Source organism: Onychostoma macrolepis, chromosome 14, assembly GCF_012432095.1.
Source record: "Onychostoma macrolepis isolate SWU-2019 chromosome 14, ASM1243209v1, whole genome shotgun sequence".
In the NCBI taxonomy this organism is placed as follows: domain Eukaryota; kingdom Metazoa; phylum Chordata; class Actinopteri; order Cypriniformes; family Cyprinidae; genus Onychostoma; species Onychostoma macrolepis.
Genome location: NC_081168.1, coordinates 714,649 through 731,117, shown reverse-complemented (window position 1 = coordinate 731,117; position 16,469 = coordinate 714,649). Strand labels below are relative to the sequence as shown.

At 42.7% G+C, this 16,469-nt stretch overlaps 1 protein-coding gene across 2 annotated transcripts; it reads right to left on the bottom strand.

The window, feature by feature from the left end:
* Positions 1-605: 605 nt before the first annotated feature.
* On the bottom strand, positions 606-10,685 carry LOC131553740 (tripartite motif-containing protein 16-like). 2 transcript variants are annotated; one of them, XM_058798590.1, is made up of 6 exons: positions 9,995-10,685; positions 8,527-8,622; positions 8,213-8,446; positions 1,947-2,106; positions 1,759-1,806; positions 606-1,544 (listed from the first exon to the last, which is right to left on the bottom strand). In XM_058798590.1, the coding sequence occupies exons 1-6, from the start codon at positions 10,565-10,567 to the stop codon at positions 1,024-1,026; spliced, it is 1,632 nt and encodes a 543-aa protein (XP_058654573.1). In that variant the 5' UTR covers positions 10,568-10,685; the 3' UTR covers positions 606-1,023. The 2 variants fall into 2 exon arrangements, with proteins under 2 accessions (XP_058654573.1, XP_058654574.1); XM_058798591.1 differs by having other exon boundaries at positions 1,403-1,660.
* Between the last annotated feature and the right edge of the window lie 5,784 nt (positions 10,686-16,469).

The following is a 16,469-nucleotide window of genomic DNA, read 5'->3' as shown; positions in this document are numbered from 1 at the left end:
AAAGTCTTTTAGTTTTCATTTTATTCAAATTTAAAAAAACGTCCCAACATTTCCGGAATTCGGGTTGTAAATCATTATTTACATAGCATAACTGTAGTAAATGTATCTGTCTCACACGTGTCCGGCATTGTCCCACAAAATCACATCTACTGTCCTGCAACAGATCTATTGCCAGGTGGTCACCCCATACATGGTATGCCTACGAGTGTATATCATTAGTGAATTAATTAAATATATAAATAAATCAAATTAAAAAGTTTTTGCAAAGAAATGTTACAGGTTTATACAAATGTTATATGAATGTAAAATCTTAAATGTATAAAAATAATTATCTTTTTGGGAAACCCTTTATTAAAAAAATATTGTTGAACATTTTTTATACATTATAAATTACAATAATATGAATTTTTATAATTTGTTGAGTATAATAATAACAATAGCTATGTAAATATTACTGAAACTTTAAAACTGATAAAAAAATACATGTTTTTAAAGTTATGTGCCATTAATTTATTGAAATATTTACTTAAAATCTCAGGGGGTACTTCAAGTAAATAATTTAGGTCAAAGGGGTTCGGCTGACAAAAACGTTTGAAAACCCCTGACATAGTGTATACCTGAACCACATGCGCATACATGAGCTATAACAACTTGAAATTTGAAACAAAATGAAAATGATTTATTGACTGTGTGTGATCATTTTCAACTAAAAGGTAATTTTGATAGTAATAATAAAAATGATTGATGTGACTCTATATTAAAAAACTAAATCACTGATTTCAATCAACACAAATAGAGAAAGCACAGAAACACATGGTCACTCAGCAAGACTGACACACACACTGTTTTTACTGTCTATATGAGGATTTATTACACACATTTATTCTGATTCATGTTATTTCACTGACAGAAGTTCAGCTGCAGTATTAATGTCATGAAGAGAAAAAACATCTCACTGTTACTGATTCATCATGCAGCTCAAAGCATTATGTGTAGAATCTCTCTACAGTCTATTCTGATTCATCAACACAGTTTCACTGATGATCCAGAACCAACATAAAACCCAGGATAGAGCGGCTGAGTGAATGTGGTCTGGACTGTGTGGATGAGGCTCATTGTGTCAGAGACGCTGTAGAAGGACAGAGTTCCTGCACTGTGATTCACAAACACTCCTATTCTACTGATGATGGACTTCACAGGGAGACGAGCCTGTATCTTACTGTGTCTGAATAAGTATTTGGAGGGAGAGCAGAACAAACTCCAGGACTGATCATTATATCCAAACAAACACTCAACACTCCGTCCCTTCCTGTTGATGCTCTTATATGACACTGATATATACACATCATCTCCACTCCACTCAATCTCCCAGTAACACCGTCCCCACACACTCTCTCTACACAACACCTGAGACATACAATCAAATCTGTCTGGATGATTAGGATATGGCTGGACTGTGCCAGCGACAGTAATCACTCTGTTGTTCTCAGACAGACAGAGGTTTTTATTCACTGTGTTGAGATCCAGAGTGAGCTGATGGGAATCTGATGGAGATAAAACACACCAGAATCAGGAATTATGAATCTGTTTGATCTTTTCATGTAGCTGAACTCTTCATGTTCAGTGAATCATCAGTGTCTCAGTACAGATGACCAGATATCTGTGCAAATCATCATTTACATCATCAGTTATAAAACTCTTCTTTCACCTTCTACAGAAGAACATGAACACACTCAGTGAGTTTTCTTACTGACTTACATCGTAGGAAGTCGTTCCTGGTCCTGGGAACAATGGTGGTCAATGTGACTGTGGAAATCAACAGACATGAACAATGTGATTCTCATGATCCTGCATTCATTCCTAAGACATTTCTAATATGATGTTCTCCATGATATGAGATGATGATGGACTGGTTTCTGAGAGCAGATGAATCTCCAGGACTTTACCTCTGGCTGAGATCTTCTTGAGATCCTCTTTGCAGAAATCCTCCAGTTTGACTCTCAGCTGATGGACAGATTCTCTCAGACCATCAGAAGAGAAGAGAGAACTGAAGAGATCATCATTTACGTCTGTAGATTCAGGAGGTGCTGAGAGAGACTGGAAACTCTACAGAAAACACAAATCAAAACTCATCAGCTCCACACTTCACCCAATAACCTGCTCCAACATCAGATTTGTGCGGCTCTTGTTGACTTGACTGATCTTTAGTAACTCACCTCAATCCAGCACTTTCACAGCATCAGCTTCATTCTTCTCATATTCATTATATGACATTAGAGCTACAGATTCTAGTATTTGCCACTTACACTCTATGTGAACTTTCTAGGAAACAGTTTGGATGATAAAACATCTGCTAAGAACATAAATGTCCATCTAACAGCTCAAGCACATCAATGGAGTCTCGTTGTAGAGTTGAGTAGATTTCTCAGGAAAACCAGCTCAAAGTCTACAATTAGATTGACCATTATTTATGACTTTAGAGCGGTTAGAGATACTGAAACTTCACAAGGACCCTTAAGACACGCTCAGGTTTGGTTTGGGATCTATCAGGGCTGTCAGTTCAACACATTAACTTTATTAAGTAGTTATGAAAAATAATGTGATTAAAATATTTTAATGAAGTTAACGCACTGGCCCCGCCCCCAGACCTGTACGTCATCTTACATTTAAATATGATGCAGGGCAACAACTCCATAAATGCAGATATGCCCTAAAATTCAAGGTATTGGGTCAAAAGAAATGCTCCTGTATGAGTTTTTGACTCATATTTATATCATATGATAAGCGATATCACAAGTGCAGTGAGAGCAATATCACACGAGTGCTGTTTATCCCAAATATAATGAGTGCAAATGTAATTTTATACAGCAGTTCAGTAATTATTTTTTTTGCTCAGTTTTGCCAACAAAAATATTACCTATAAAGCCACGGCAGAATTGACCTATCGGTAAGCCCCTCCCTTCGAATGCAGATGAGCCAATGGCGGTCTAGTATCAGTTGCACGGGGACGGGAACTCGGACATCTTGAGGTTTCAGTGCCATAGAGAAACATTGGAAGATCCGAAGCTCTCATCGGTTTGATGGTGTTTATGCTACAAAAATAATAAAACGATGTGCCTGGGGTACATGTAACACTGATTCCAGGTATCCTGAGAGGATAGGCAATGTAATTTGGAATTTATTTTATTATTCAACATTCATTTTCTGTTTGTCATATTCTCGTCAAGTGACAATGATGGTCCTTCTGTGTACAAAATTTATCAAAAACATCTTCGGACAAGGTTTTCACACTGACAGCTGTCATTGTAAGACAGTGGGCAGCTCCGTTTGTTTGTCTGAGGCAGCAACAGTAACTAAGGGGGCGGGGCTTACCGATAGGTCAATTGTTGTGCATCTCCGAGCAACACAAATCTGTGTTTTGACCAAATCAGGTGAATCAATGATTCAAAGGCCTATAAACCTTTATCACAGTGGAATTGATTACCGGAAGTGCTCGTCAAAGCAGTGTATCGATTCTTCCAGTTATGTATATTTTTCAATATGCTATAATCACTTAGCTGAATAAACGCCTTTTAAAATGAGCGCCTGCAGGATGATTTCAAAATCCAGAAATTTTCAGAGATAGGTGAAGAGATATTCTGATGATTACTGTGTACAGAATGTTCCAAACTCAATGGAACTTGTAGATTTAATCCTAAACCGATCTGAGAAAGCCGTGGCTCGTAAACATGCATGATGATTTGACCACACAGTGCTGTTCAGAACCAATCCGATCCGATTCCAGAAATTGTGAGTATCGGCCAATTCCGATCCCAGCACAGTTTTTTTTTTAAATCAATGTAGAAATTCTATACTTCTGTGTGTTGACCTGATCATCACTCCTGTGTGTGTTAAACACAATCTGCTAAATGTAGACATCTTCATTTGAATGAAAAATAACAAATGAAAAATATATAATCATAATCTATGACAAAAAATACTATTATAAAATAGGTTAGTGGATAATTCAGCAGCAAAAGTTATTCTAGAAAAATCATGGGTGCACAATAGTTTTATGAAAACATTAAACTAAACATTTAGTGAAAACATTATTTAGTGGGGAACAAATAACAGTTAATAAGTGTATGACTAAATCTGGTAAAATGTTACACATTGCTTTGTACTGTTGTAAAATACATTCATTAAAAACAAGTAGCCTAAATACAGTGGGGGATTATTTGATCCCCTGCTGATTTTGCACGTTTGCCCACTGACAAAGAAATGATCAGTCTATAATTCTAATGGTAGATTTATTTGAACAGCGAAAGACAGCAAATAACAACAAAAAAATCCAGAAAAACGCATTTCAAAAAAGTTATAAATTGATTTGCATTTTAATGAGTCAAATAAGTATTTGATCCTCTATCAATCAGCAAGATTTCTGGCTCCCATGTGTCTTTTATACAGGTAAGGAGCTGAGATTAGGAGCACTCTCTTAAAGGGAGTGCTCCTAATCTCAGCTTGTTACCTGTATAAAAGACAACCTGTCCACAGAAGCAATCAATCAATAAGATTCCAAACTCTACACCATGGCCAAGACCAACGAGCTGTCCAAGGATGTCAGGGACAAGATTGTAGACCTACACAAGGCTGGAATGGTATACAAGACCATCACCAACCAGCTTGGTGAGAAGGTGACAACAGTTGGTGCGATTATTCGCAAATGGAAGAAACACAAACTAACTGGCAATCTCCCACGGACTGGGGCTCCATGCAAGATCTCACCTTGTGGAGTTTCAATGATCATGAGAAAGGTGAGGAATCAGCCCAGGGGCCTCATTTATAAAATGGTGCGCAGAAACCATCCTAAATTTGGTCTTACGATCATATCTCGAATATGCGTACGTTTGATTCATAGAATGAATGTACGAACAGAAAACGCGCGTACGCGTCTCTTTCAGATGTGAAATCTATGAATCGCAAATGATCTTGAACTTGCACGCAATTGAATGGTTTCAGCTCTCTGCTTGTAAACGACTCCTAATTAATGTCAATAACATATAAAATATCACCAATCCTCATAATTTAGAACAGCGAGCTGCAAGAACAGCTTACATTTTAAAAAACCTGCAATACTCTGACAATAAAAAGTGCGTACGTCTGCTCAGACCCTGACGTGACGCTAAGCACTTTTTCACGTCAAAGACAGTTTTTATAAATATGAGCGCTGGCATGGATTTAAGCGCATGCACACTCTAAACTGAACTAACAGACAAAACTGAACTCTTTACACACTGTTGCAAAGTTACTTTGAATGGACAGACTCTGAATGCTTTAATTGACACACGAAGTTCAATGTCTCTGATTAAGCATGGTTATGTCCCTGAAAATGCTATTGATTACATGAAGACCACATCTGTACAATGTGTTCACGGTGATAAAGTAAAGTACCCTACAGCTGAGGTTACATTGAACATCAGTGAACAGATTTACTTGTTGTGTGTTGGGGTAGTTGACAAACTTCCTGCTGACATGGTTTTGGGATGGGATTTACCAGTGTTCAATGACTTGAAAAACTTGTGCGATAAACCCACAAATGCTGTAAATGTCATATCATGTGAGCTCAAGCTAAGACTGGTTTGCAGCCTCTGCCAGACTTAGATGATAGTCTGATTCAGAACTGTAACAAACCTAGGCAACGCCGACGGGCAAAGTTGTTGGGTACACCAACCCCTAAGAAGTCAACAGATGGTTTAGAGGTCAGGGATTGGGAGACCCCAGACAATATTGCTCAGTTGCAGATGGCCGATGTTACTTTAAAGCTGTTGTTTGCTAAAACATGTGAGGGCGAGGGCAGAATACAAACTCTTGGGGCTGAAACGTATGTTGTGCAGAATGGTATTTGGTATATGAAGTCTGATGGGGTTACACTTCATGTCTTCCCTAAGTGTTGTAGGTTTCTTGTGATACACCTTACCCATACTATACCATGGTTTGGACACCTTGCACACCAGAAAATATACCAAAGACTCAGATCCCATTTCTTTTGGCCTTCCATGTATACTGATGTGCTCAGATACTGTGCCTCATGCTCTGTTTGTCAGAAAACCAGTCGTGTTCGCAGGTCAGCCAGAGTCCCTCTGTATCCATTACCAGTGATCTCCACTCCATTTAGAAGGATTACAATGGACATAGTCGGACCCCTGGAGAAGAGCAGTGCTGGTCACCAGTACATCTTGGTCGTGTGTGACTATGCTACCCCGTATCCTGAAGCATTCCCCCTAAGATCCATTACAACTGCCAAGGTAATCAGGGAGGTGCCGCAAGCATCAACATGGTTTTCACCATTTGAATTGCATTTAAATTGTACGGATGGTCTGTACAGGGTCCACTAGACCTGCTGAGGAAAAGCTGACATCCACAGCTGGTGAACAAGGTATTCTTCAATACGTGCTGCAGATGAGAGACCACTTGGAGAAGTACCGAGAACAAGCCATCGAGAACTTGGAAGCGGCCCAGAAAGCACAGAAATGCTGGTATGACCAGTATGCATGACACCGAGAATACCATCCAGGACAAAAAGTGCTGCTTTTACTGCCATCATCAACGAACAAGCTGTTAACGAAGTGGCAAGGGCCCTACGAGATCCTGAGGTGTGTGGGATCGGTCACTTACCAGGTATCACACCCAGAGAAGGGGAAGTCCTGCCAAGTGAATGACGCCAACCTCCTGAAAGAGTGGCGAGAGACGACAGCAGACAAAGACACAGTTCTGTTTGCCTGCAAAGGAGCCACAGATGGAGAGGAGGGTGAGGATGATATAGAAGACGTGGCTGTACAGAGATCCCCAGCAAAGATAACCCTGAAACACCTGAAAGAGGAACAGAGGGAGCAGCTGCTACAGATAGTAGACAAGCACCCGAATCTCTTCAGGACAGAGCCGAGAAGAACCAACTTGATTGAACACACCATCCAGCTGACTGACCCAACTCCCATTTGACAACAGCCCTATCGAGTGCCTGAACGGCTGATCGAGCCACTGAGGAGGGAGATTCAGCTAATGAAACATATGGGGGGTGATTGAGCCATCAAACAGCCCATGGAGCAGCCCGACCGTCCTGGTACCAAAGAAGGATGGGTCTCTGAGGATCTGCCTCGATTTCCGATGCGTACCCAATGTCTCGGATTGATAAGCTGGTAGAACGGATTGGTCAAGCTAAATATATCACCACTCTAGATTTGTGCAAAGGATACTGGCAGGTGCCCTTAGCTCAACAATCCAGAGAATACACCGCTTTCAGAACACCCTTAGGACTGTTCCATTGTACAACCATGCCGTTCGGGTTACATGGAGCTCCAGCAACATTCCAACAGCTGATGGACCAGGTTCTACGAGGGGCAGAGGACCTCTGTGCAGCATGTCTTGATGACGTGGTCATCTACAGCGGTAGCTGGGAAGAACATCTACGGCACCTGAACAGGATCTTGCTGAAGATTTGTGATGCAGGCTTGACCTTAAATGTGACAAAGTGTGAGTGGGCAAAACAAGAAGCACAATACCTAGGGTTTCTGCTGGGCCATGGTGAAGCCCGACCACAGGTTGACAAGGTTGAGGATGTGCGAAACTGTTCAAGACTTCGAACGAAAAAAGAGGTACGGGCCTTCCTTGGGTTAATTTTACTTCATTTAAAATAAAAATTAAAAAATTAAAAAGGGGAAAAAACTTTAAAGGGATAGTTCACGCAAAAAAACTAAAGTATGTCATCATTTACTCGAACCTGAATGACTTGCTTTCTTTTGTGGAACATAAAAAAGGGTATTTTGAAGACTGTTGGTAACAAAGCTGTTTTGGTTACCAGTGACTTTCATTGCAAGAACAAAAAAAAAAAAAGATGTTTCTCAAATTATCTTGTTTTATGTTCTATAGTTTATGCTAGGCTGTTGTAGCCTAAACATTTATGTGTAATACATTTTATGTTGAATCAAAAAAAATATGTATTTCTAAAGTTACTATTTGTACTGTCTACTTTCTCATTTAACACAAAAAATAGCTTTAAATCATCTTTTGGGGGTATTTTCACAGCCAAAAGTAATTTGTGATTAATTAGATTAAAAGTTTTAATCGACTGATGATTATATAATAAGACACTCATGAAATGTTTCTCTGTGAGTCTGGTGTCACAGCAGGATCTGCTCAAGTCCACTATGATCCTGTTCTTCTAGATCTGTGTTACCTGCAGGAACTGGATGTGATCCTGTGTGTGTGAAAGCTGCTCCAGCTCAGCGTCTCTCCTCCTCAGATCATTGATCTCCTGCTCCAGTCGCTCCAGTCCTCCTTCAGCTCGACTCACTGCTTGCTTTTCCTGATCTCTGATCAGCCATATCAGCTCAGAGCGGCGTCTCTCAATGGAGCGGATGAGCTCAGTAAAGATCCTCTCACTGTCCTCCACTGCTGTCTGTGCAGAGCGCTGTTAGGACACACAGTGATTCAGGCTTCAGTGAGTCTGAACTGAGACTGAGACAAACTTCTCTTCTTCTCCAGACTCACCTTATGAGACTCAACAGTCTCTCTCAGCTGCTGGAGATCTTTCTCTCTCTGCTGGATTCTCTGCTGGAGCGTCTTCTGCGTCTCCTTCAGCTGCTTCTGCAGGACAAACGGATGATAGTGAATCTCACAGAAAACTACTGGCACTAAATCATCATGTGAACAGATGAATCCAGTAAAAGTTGAGCTGATAATCAATGGCTGTAGGTTCAAACTCCAGAAGTGATGATCAGTTACAATCATCATACATGAATTAATATGAAGTTTAAGGCTTTTTTCATACTGCAAGTGTAAGTATTATAAAAGTGAAACTGACACAGACATAGAGCTTCACTTTGACAGTGTTTCTGTGTTCTGTGTAATTAAAGGTGCAATAGGTGATTGTCTTCGGAATCATTTTTAGCTATGCTGGTTGAAAGTCTCTTCACATCCCGATAGCAATCATTAAGTTAAGTGGTCTAAATGTATTTATCTGTATTTATATATTCTGTGGAAGGTGTAGGACCAAGAAATGTCCGTCCAATCAAAATGCTCAGTCCGAGTGTTTTAATTGTCTTTCCTACCTGCCTGTCAACATATGTATTTGCATACCTCTGCGCACCCTGTTCGCACAGACAGGATACGTCATCAGCGCTTTCACGTACGCTATTGCAGACAGAGCGAGAATGGCATACAAACATCAACAATCTGATCTTCCTTCCTGGTAGTACATTTACTAACTGTGCTATAAAGTTTTCTCACTGGTGAATGACGCCTGATGTAGCTCAGCGTTTCTCAATTCCAGTCCTCGCGCCCCCCGTCTCTACATATTTTGCATGTCTCTCTTAGTTAACACACTCGATTCAGATAACCAGCTCGTTAGAAGAGAGCTACGTGCATGAGCTGTGTTCCGATTGACATGCTCCCTACACTGTGTTCTTTGCTCCCTACTCCCTGAGCAGGGGAAAGCATGTTGTCTCTGGTATTCTGGTCTGTGAGCGTATGCGTTCAGGGGGCATGGCTTTGGACAGCGATTGAAGGGAGGGTGGGACATTCGCTTTCAGTGCTATCAGGCTACAGTTAGCATTTTCCAAGATCTCCTACTGCACCTATAATCTGCGGCTCTACACTGAAAATAAATGAACAAAGTAAAGCTATAAATTACTAAAATAATCCGGATTCAGTCAGATTTACTGAATAGAAACTCATCTGTCACTGCATTTTACTTACATTTTGACTGATGGAAGTATATATTTTGTCAAAGAATGGGTGAATAGTTCACTCCATTATTTTATGTTGCTTAATCATGGCGTATTGTATGTGTTGATAAAGTTTTATGGTGCATTTTCAGCAAACAGTGAAACTTCTTGCAGCTGCTGTTCATTTCTGCTGTTGTGTGCTGTGTGAATGCTGTAAGCTCTTAATATGGGTGTCGATATAAACATATGAAATGAATGTCAGCAGTATTTCATCAGTGTCTAGTTTTAAATACCTGTTTCTCTGTCCTCTGTGCTGCAGTTGATACAGTGTCATGGTTTTTATGTTCATCCATCATACAGAACACACATATACATTTCTGGTCAGTGCGACAGAAAACCTCGAGGAGCTTCTCATGTTTCTGGCAGATCATCTCCTGCAGTCGTCCAGTGGCTTCAGTCAAATCGTGTCTCTTTGCTTTGAACCAACTCTCATGTTGTTCGAGGTGATTCTGACAGTAAGAGTTCAGACACACCAGACAGGATTTGACAGCTTTGTATTTTCTTCCAGTACAGACGTCACACTGAACATCTCCAGCTCCAGCGTAACAGTCATCAAGAAGTTTGGTCTTCTTCAGTTTCTCCACCACTTCAGCCAGCATGGTGTTTCTAGCTAAAGCAGGTCTTGGACTGAAGGTCTGTCTGCACTGAGGGCAGCTGTAGACTCTCATCTGATCCTCCTGATCCCAGCAGCCTGTAATACAGCTCTTACAGTAACTGTGTCCACAGGGAATGGCCACTGGATCCTTCAGGAGATCCAGACACACTGCACACATGAACTCATCCTGAAAAACTCTGGCTTCTGCCATTTTACTGCATGAATACAGAGACACAAACGCACAACAGCTCAACTACATGTTGGTTTCTCTTTCCTTGAATACACGTGTTTCCTGTTTCCTGGTTCTGTGTTTGAGTGATGTGTGAAGTTCAAACCACCCACATCCACTGCTAAAACTTAAAACTAAAATACATTCACTAATGTTATGACTAATATGTTAAATAATGTAAAAATATATACAAATAAATAACAGCACCACCTCTCTATATATTCTGTGATATTCTGTGTTTCGGAGCAGCTCAAACCGTTTCTCATCACGCTGTGTGAAATACAGACTGAACGGCAGCTCAAAACCGCAGTATGAGCATATGATAAGCAAACTACAGCTCTCGGCTGGATAAAAGAAGCCAGTGTCACACTAATAGCCTAATGTTTTGATGGACGGCGATTGTAATCAAGGTAAAGATGATTACAGTGACATACAGGAGTCGTGCATTAGGAGCTTGTGGCGTCTGTTATAATGATGTGCAAACGAACCGTGTATGTGTGCTCTCGGTGCACTGATCACTATAACATCATATTTCTGCTTGAATACAGCTCAGTATATTAATGTAGTTGAATACAGTGAGTGTTTTATATAATGGATGCTGGAGAATGTTGGAGAATTTTGTGAGGATCAGTGGTGTTTATGTACAAATGGGCATCAGACGCTCCAAACAGAGTTCTGACTGAGGAACTGTTCACTGTTCAGCTGTAGATCACTGAGTTTAGAATGGTTTCATTTTTCATTTGTATTTTGGTGTGTTTAGTGATTCTGAATGGACACGTATAGTAGTTTATATGCAGTCCTTTGGCATCTCCCTGTGGTATTGTTTGGTATGGCAGGTTGACTTGTGGTCATATGTTAAAATTACTGTGTAATCCAGCTATATTTTAAGTTGTATAGAATATCTGCAGTGACATTTTTGCAAAGTTTTTTGCAAAAAAGAACATGGAATGCTTAAATCTGTCTTAAATTTATTTTGTTTAAAAAATTACATATAATTGAAAAGTGATAACAAATATAAAGGTTTTAGTAAATAGAAAAGTTTGGGCTTGCAGTATTCATTTGGAGAGGAGGGGGTCTTGGAGTAAAAAAGGTTGAGAACCACTGCTTTAGGTAAATGCAGGCACAGTTCTACGGGGGTACTAATAATTGAACATGATTTTATTATTATTATTTTTTAATTAAAAATGAAACTAATTGTCAGGAGTGAGTGAAAGAGGACTCAGATGCAGAGTAGAGAACGGAGAAACTTTATTTCTCGCCACCCAAAACACAAAATAACATAAACAATAATTAACAGCTGCTTAAGGAAGCGGAGATTCCAGAACTGGCCGGCAGCGTCTGCGGACCACACAAGCTGCTGGATCTCTGTGCTACTAGTGCTGCAGCACAAGGGAACAGAAGGTCAGAGAAAGCAGCGTAAACTGTACACAGAATACAAGCCAGGACAAAACAATCTACTCACAATGCAGAGCAGGAAAGTAGGGACATATAAGGGAGTGGGGGAATAAGCGACAGGTGGAGGAGAGTCAGCTCGTGATCCAAGCACTCCCGCTGCAGCATCAGCGCTGATTGCCCAGACCACGAGCTGCCGAATATGACAGGATAACACAGACAGCAAGAGGAGCCGGGAAGGCACCCTGACCCGTGACAGTACCCCCCACCTCAGGGACGCCTCCTGGCATCCCCGGAGGACTCACCATGACACTGATGAAACTGATCAATGAGAGCGCGGTCCAGTATGTCGCGAGCCAGAATCCAGCATCTCTCCTCCGGACCATAACCCTCCCAGTCTACCAGGTACTGGTGACCTCTACCCCTACGCCTCACATCAATGAGCCGGTGTATAGGCTGGTGACCCCTCGATGAGTCTAGGAGGCAGGGGGGCAGAGGTCAGGGGTTGGAGGCGGGAGCGAAAGACGGGTTTGATCTTAGAAACATGGAAAACCGGGTGGATCTTCTTAAATTGTGGGGTTAATTTGAGCCGCACCGTCACCGGACTGAGCACCTTGGCAATCATAAACGGTCCAACAAATTTGGGTCCCAGTTTACGTGAGGGAAGTCTGAAATTGATGTCCTTAGAAGACAACCAGACCTTCTGACCACACACGTAAAGTGGGGGCTTGGTACGGTGACGGTCCGCCGACGCCTTGTTCCTCTTGCCAGTCCGAGTGAGGGCTTCTCTGGCGACCCTCCAAGTACGGAGGCATCTCTGAATAAATGCATGCACGGAAGGAACAACTGCATCGGATTCTTGAGAGGAGAATAATGGTGCCTGGTAGCCTAAACAGCACTGGAAGGGAGATAAACCCGTAGACGAGACAGGGAGGGAGTTATGCTTGTACTCGACCATAGTTAACCTGGAACTCCAAGATGACGGTTCGGCCGACGCCACACAGCGCAGAACACTCTCCAAATCCTGGTTGGCACGCTCAGCCTGACCGTTGGTCTGCGGGTGATATCCGGAGGATAGGCTCGCAGTCGCCCCTAGCTGTCGACAGAACTCTGTTTAAAATTTAGACACAAACTGGGGACCCCTGTCAGAAACCACGTCCACCGGGAGGCCATGAATACGGAACACGTGATCCAAGACAATAGTCGCTGTCTCCCTCGCTGAAGGTAATTTGGGGAGGGGAATAAAGTGGGTCGCCTTCGAGAACCTGTCCACCACAGTGAGGACTACTGTCTTGCCATTAGAGGGAGGCAAGCCAGTAACAAAGTCCATCGCTATGTGTGACCAGGGTCGCGAAGGGACTGACAGCGGATGGAGTAGCCCTGCTGGGGGTCGATTGGAGCCCTTACCCGCAGCGGAAATCGGACAGGCCAACACGAACCGTCGAGCATCTCGCGCCACGGACGGCCACCAAAACCACTGCTTGATTAACCTATAAGTGCGAGTCGCTCCAGGGTGGCAAGCTAGGCTAGAGGAGTGGCCCCACTGTAGGATGCTAGTTCGGACAGACTCAGGCACGAACAGCAGACTCTCTGGGCATCCCGCAGGAACCGTAGCGTCGCGTAGTGCCGCACGGACCCTGGACTCCACCCCCCAGGTGACAGCTGCCACAACCCGTTCGGGATGCAGAATCGCCACAGTGGGGGTGGGACTGGCCTTAGCTTCAAAGATCCGCGACAGTGCGTCAGGTTTACCATTCTTAGAGCCCTGGCGATAAGAGATGGTAAACCTGAAACGTCCAAAAAATAATGCCCAGCGAGCCTGCCTGGAATTTATTCTTTTAGCGGTGCGGATATACTCCAGATTTTTATGGTCAGTCCAAACGATAAACGGAAACCCTGCACCCTCCAACCAGTGACGCCACTCCTCCAGCGCCAGCTTGACAGCTAGTAACTCCCTATTCCTGATGTCGTAGTTCCGTTTCGTGGGGGTTAGACGATGGGAGAAAAAGGGATGTATTTTCTCGTTTGAAGGTGATCTCTGAGACAAAACTGCCCCAACCCCCACCTCGGACGCATTCACCTCCACAATGAACTGCCGGGACGGGTCAGCGGTCGTTAAAATAGGAGCCGAAACAAACCGACTCTTCAAACTCTCAAACGACGACCAACAGAACCATTTCTTAATGGAGGTGAGATCCGTCATAGGAAGGGTGACCTGACTAAAGTTCCGAATGAACCACCTGTAAAATTGGCAAACCCCAGACAACGCTGGACCGCTCTACGACTATCTGGGGTGGGCCAATCAGCAACAGCTTTTACCTTGGAAAGATCCATTCGGATACCTTCAGGAAAGAGAATAAACCCCAGGAACGGAACCGACCATGCGTGAAACTCACACTTCTCCACCTTGGCGAATAAACGATTCTCCAGCAGCCACTGGAGCACTCGCCTGATGTGCTGGACATGATCGCGCTCGTTCTGGGAGAAGATCAGGATGTCATCGATGTAGACAAACACAAACCGGTCGACCATGTCACTAAGCACGTCGTTGACGAGTGCCTGGAAGACCACCGGGGAGTTTGAAAGGCCAAATGGCATGACCAAGTATTCAAAATGCCCAGAATGGGTGTTAAAGGCAGTCTTCCATTCGTCCCCCTCCCTAATCCAAACCAAGTGATAAGCACAGCGGAGGTCCAACTTCGTAAAGATGGTTGCCCCCTGCAAGAGCTCAAAGGCCGATGACATCAATGGCAAAGGATAACGATTCTTTACCGTGATATCATTCAACCCCCGATAGTCTATACAGGGGCGCAGTGAACCATCCTTCTTCTCCATGAAGAAGAACCCCGCCCCAGCTGGAGAGGAAGAGGGACGTATAATGCCTGCTACCGGAGAATCGTGAATATACCTCTCCATGGCCTGCCTCTCCGGGCCGGACAGAGAGTAGAGGCGCCCCCTAGGCAGGGAAGTGCCAGGCAACAGGTTAATCGCACAGTCATACGGGCGGTGCGGAGGCAGAGATGAAGCTCGGGACTTACTGAACACCGCTCTCAAGTCATGGTAAGCCTCTGGTACATCCGTCAGGCTCACCGGCTCCTCCTGTAACACAGAACAGGACATAACTGGGGAAAAAGCATCACTCAAACATTGGGCTAAACAGAAAGGGCTCCAAGCCAACACGGAACTGCGAGCCCAATCAATGTGGGGGTTATGTTTAACCCTCTAAGCGCCAAAGTCGCAAAATTGCGACAAGACGTCATACTTCATTAAATAGACTGTAGTTCCTAATATAGTGCAATATCTCATTTGTATTCCCTACCACTAGATGGCAGACATGTAGTACTTCGATTCTAGACCAAAATTGTTCGAGGAAATAGCAGAGCAAGTGAGTTATCGTGTCATTGATGCGGAAGCAGTTCAGTTCATAGCGTCTGAGTAAATTGTGAGATTTGTGAGAGAAAATCACCAAATGGCTAATAAAAAGTTGTACAGTGAGGATGTGTTGCAAATGTTATTCGCCTATTCAGACTCTGAAGGGGAATATTTTCCTTTTGGAAATGATGATCGGCCGTCTAATGATCGCGCATCTCCCGGTACATCTTTGCAGCGCAATGGCGCCGCTGTGCAAGGCGCGAGTGTTCACGAAGCACCATCAAGTGATCATTTTGAGCCTTTGCCCAATGGGGATGGGGGTGGGAGGGGTGGACGTGGTCTTAGTGTCCATGGAGAGGCATCGCGTTGCTGATGATCGGCCAGATTGCGTCTTTTTTTCTGATCGTGCGCGCTCGATGGGCCGCCGGCAGACAGTACAGGTGCAGTCAGTGTGGGGTAGGTCTGTGCGCTGTGCCATGCAATGAGAGGTACCATACTCTCAAGAACTATAAACTATCACCTAAATACCTGATTGGGCAGATAGCTGGTCAACTGATCAAAAAATAGGCACATGTATTTTACTATGGCACAGTAATATAGTAATAATTTACTACTTTCTCCTGTTTTACTGTTGATTTTCTCTTTTCCTGATCATTTGGAATGAGGATAAAAAGACAAAAGAAAGACATGCAAATAAGTTCAAACATCCATTCAATATCTATTATTTCCTGAATATTACTGATGAACTGATCAAAAAGTAGGCTACTGTTCACATGCGTTTTACTACTATATAGTATAGTAATATAGTAATAATTTAGTACTTTCTCCTGCTTTATTGTTGGTTTCCTCTTTTCTGATCACAAAAACAAAACAAAAAAACATGCAAATAAGTTCAAATATCAATTCAATATCTACTATTTCCTGAATATTATGAAATTCAAGAGGGCCGCCCCCTGATGACATCATAATATGCAAATAGCATATTTATACCCCACATAAACTTTAGGCCATGCCCAACATTTTTCTAATTTACAGTAGATCTCTATCTTTAAGCCCTTTCAAGCCACAAGCTTTTGAAATCTTGATGTCAAAATCCAGCATTTTTCCAAAAAAACCCTGG

Excerpts from the sequence above, each read along its gene's own strand:
- LOC131553740 (XM_058798590.1), bottom strand. The coding sequence starts at position 10,567 with ATGGCAGAAGCCAGAGTTTTTCAGGATGAGTTCATGTGTGCAGTGTGT. Across the intron at positions 2,107-8,212 it reads ATCACATCCAGTTCCTGCAG|AGTTTCCAGTCTCTCTCAGC; the intron begins GTAACACAGATC and ends TGTTTTCTGTAG. Across the intron at positions 1,807-1,946 it reads CAAGAAGATCTCAGCCAGAG|TCACATTGACCACCATTGTT; the intron begins GTAAAGTCCTGG and ends TGATTTCCACAG.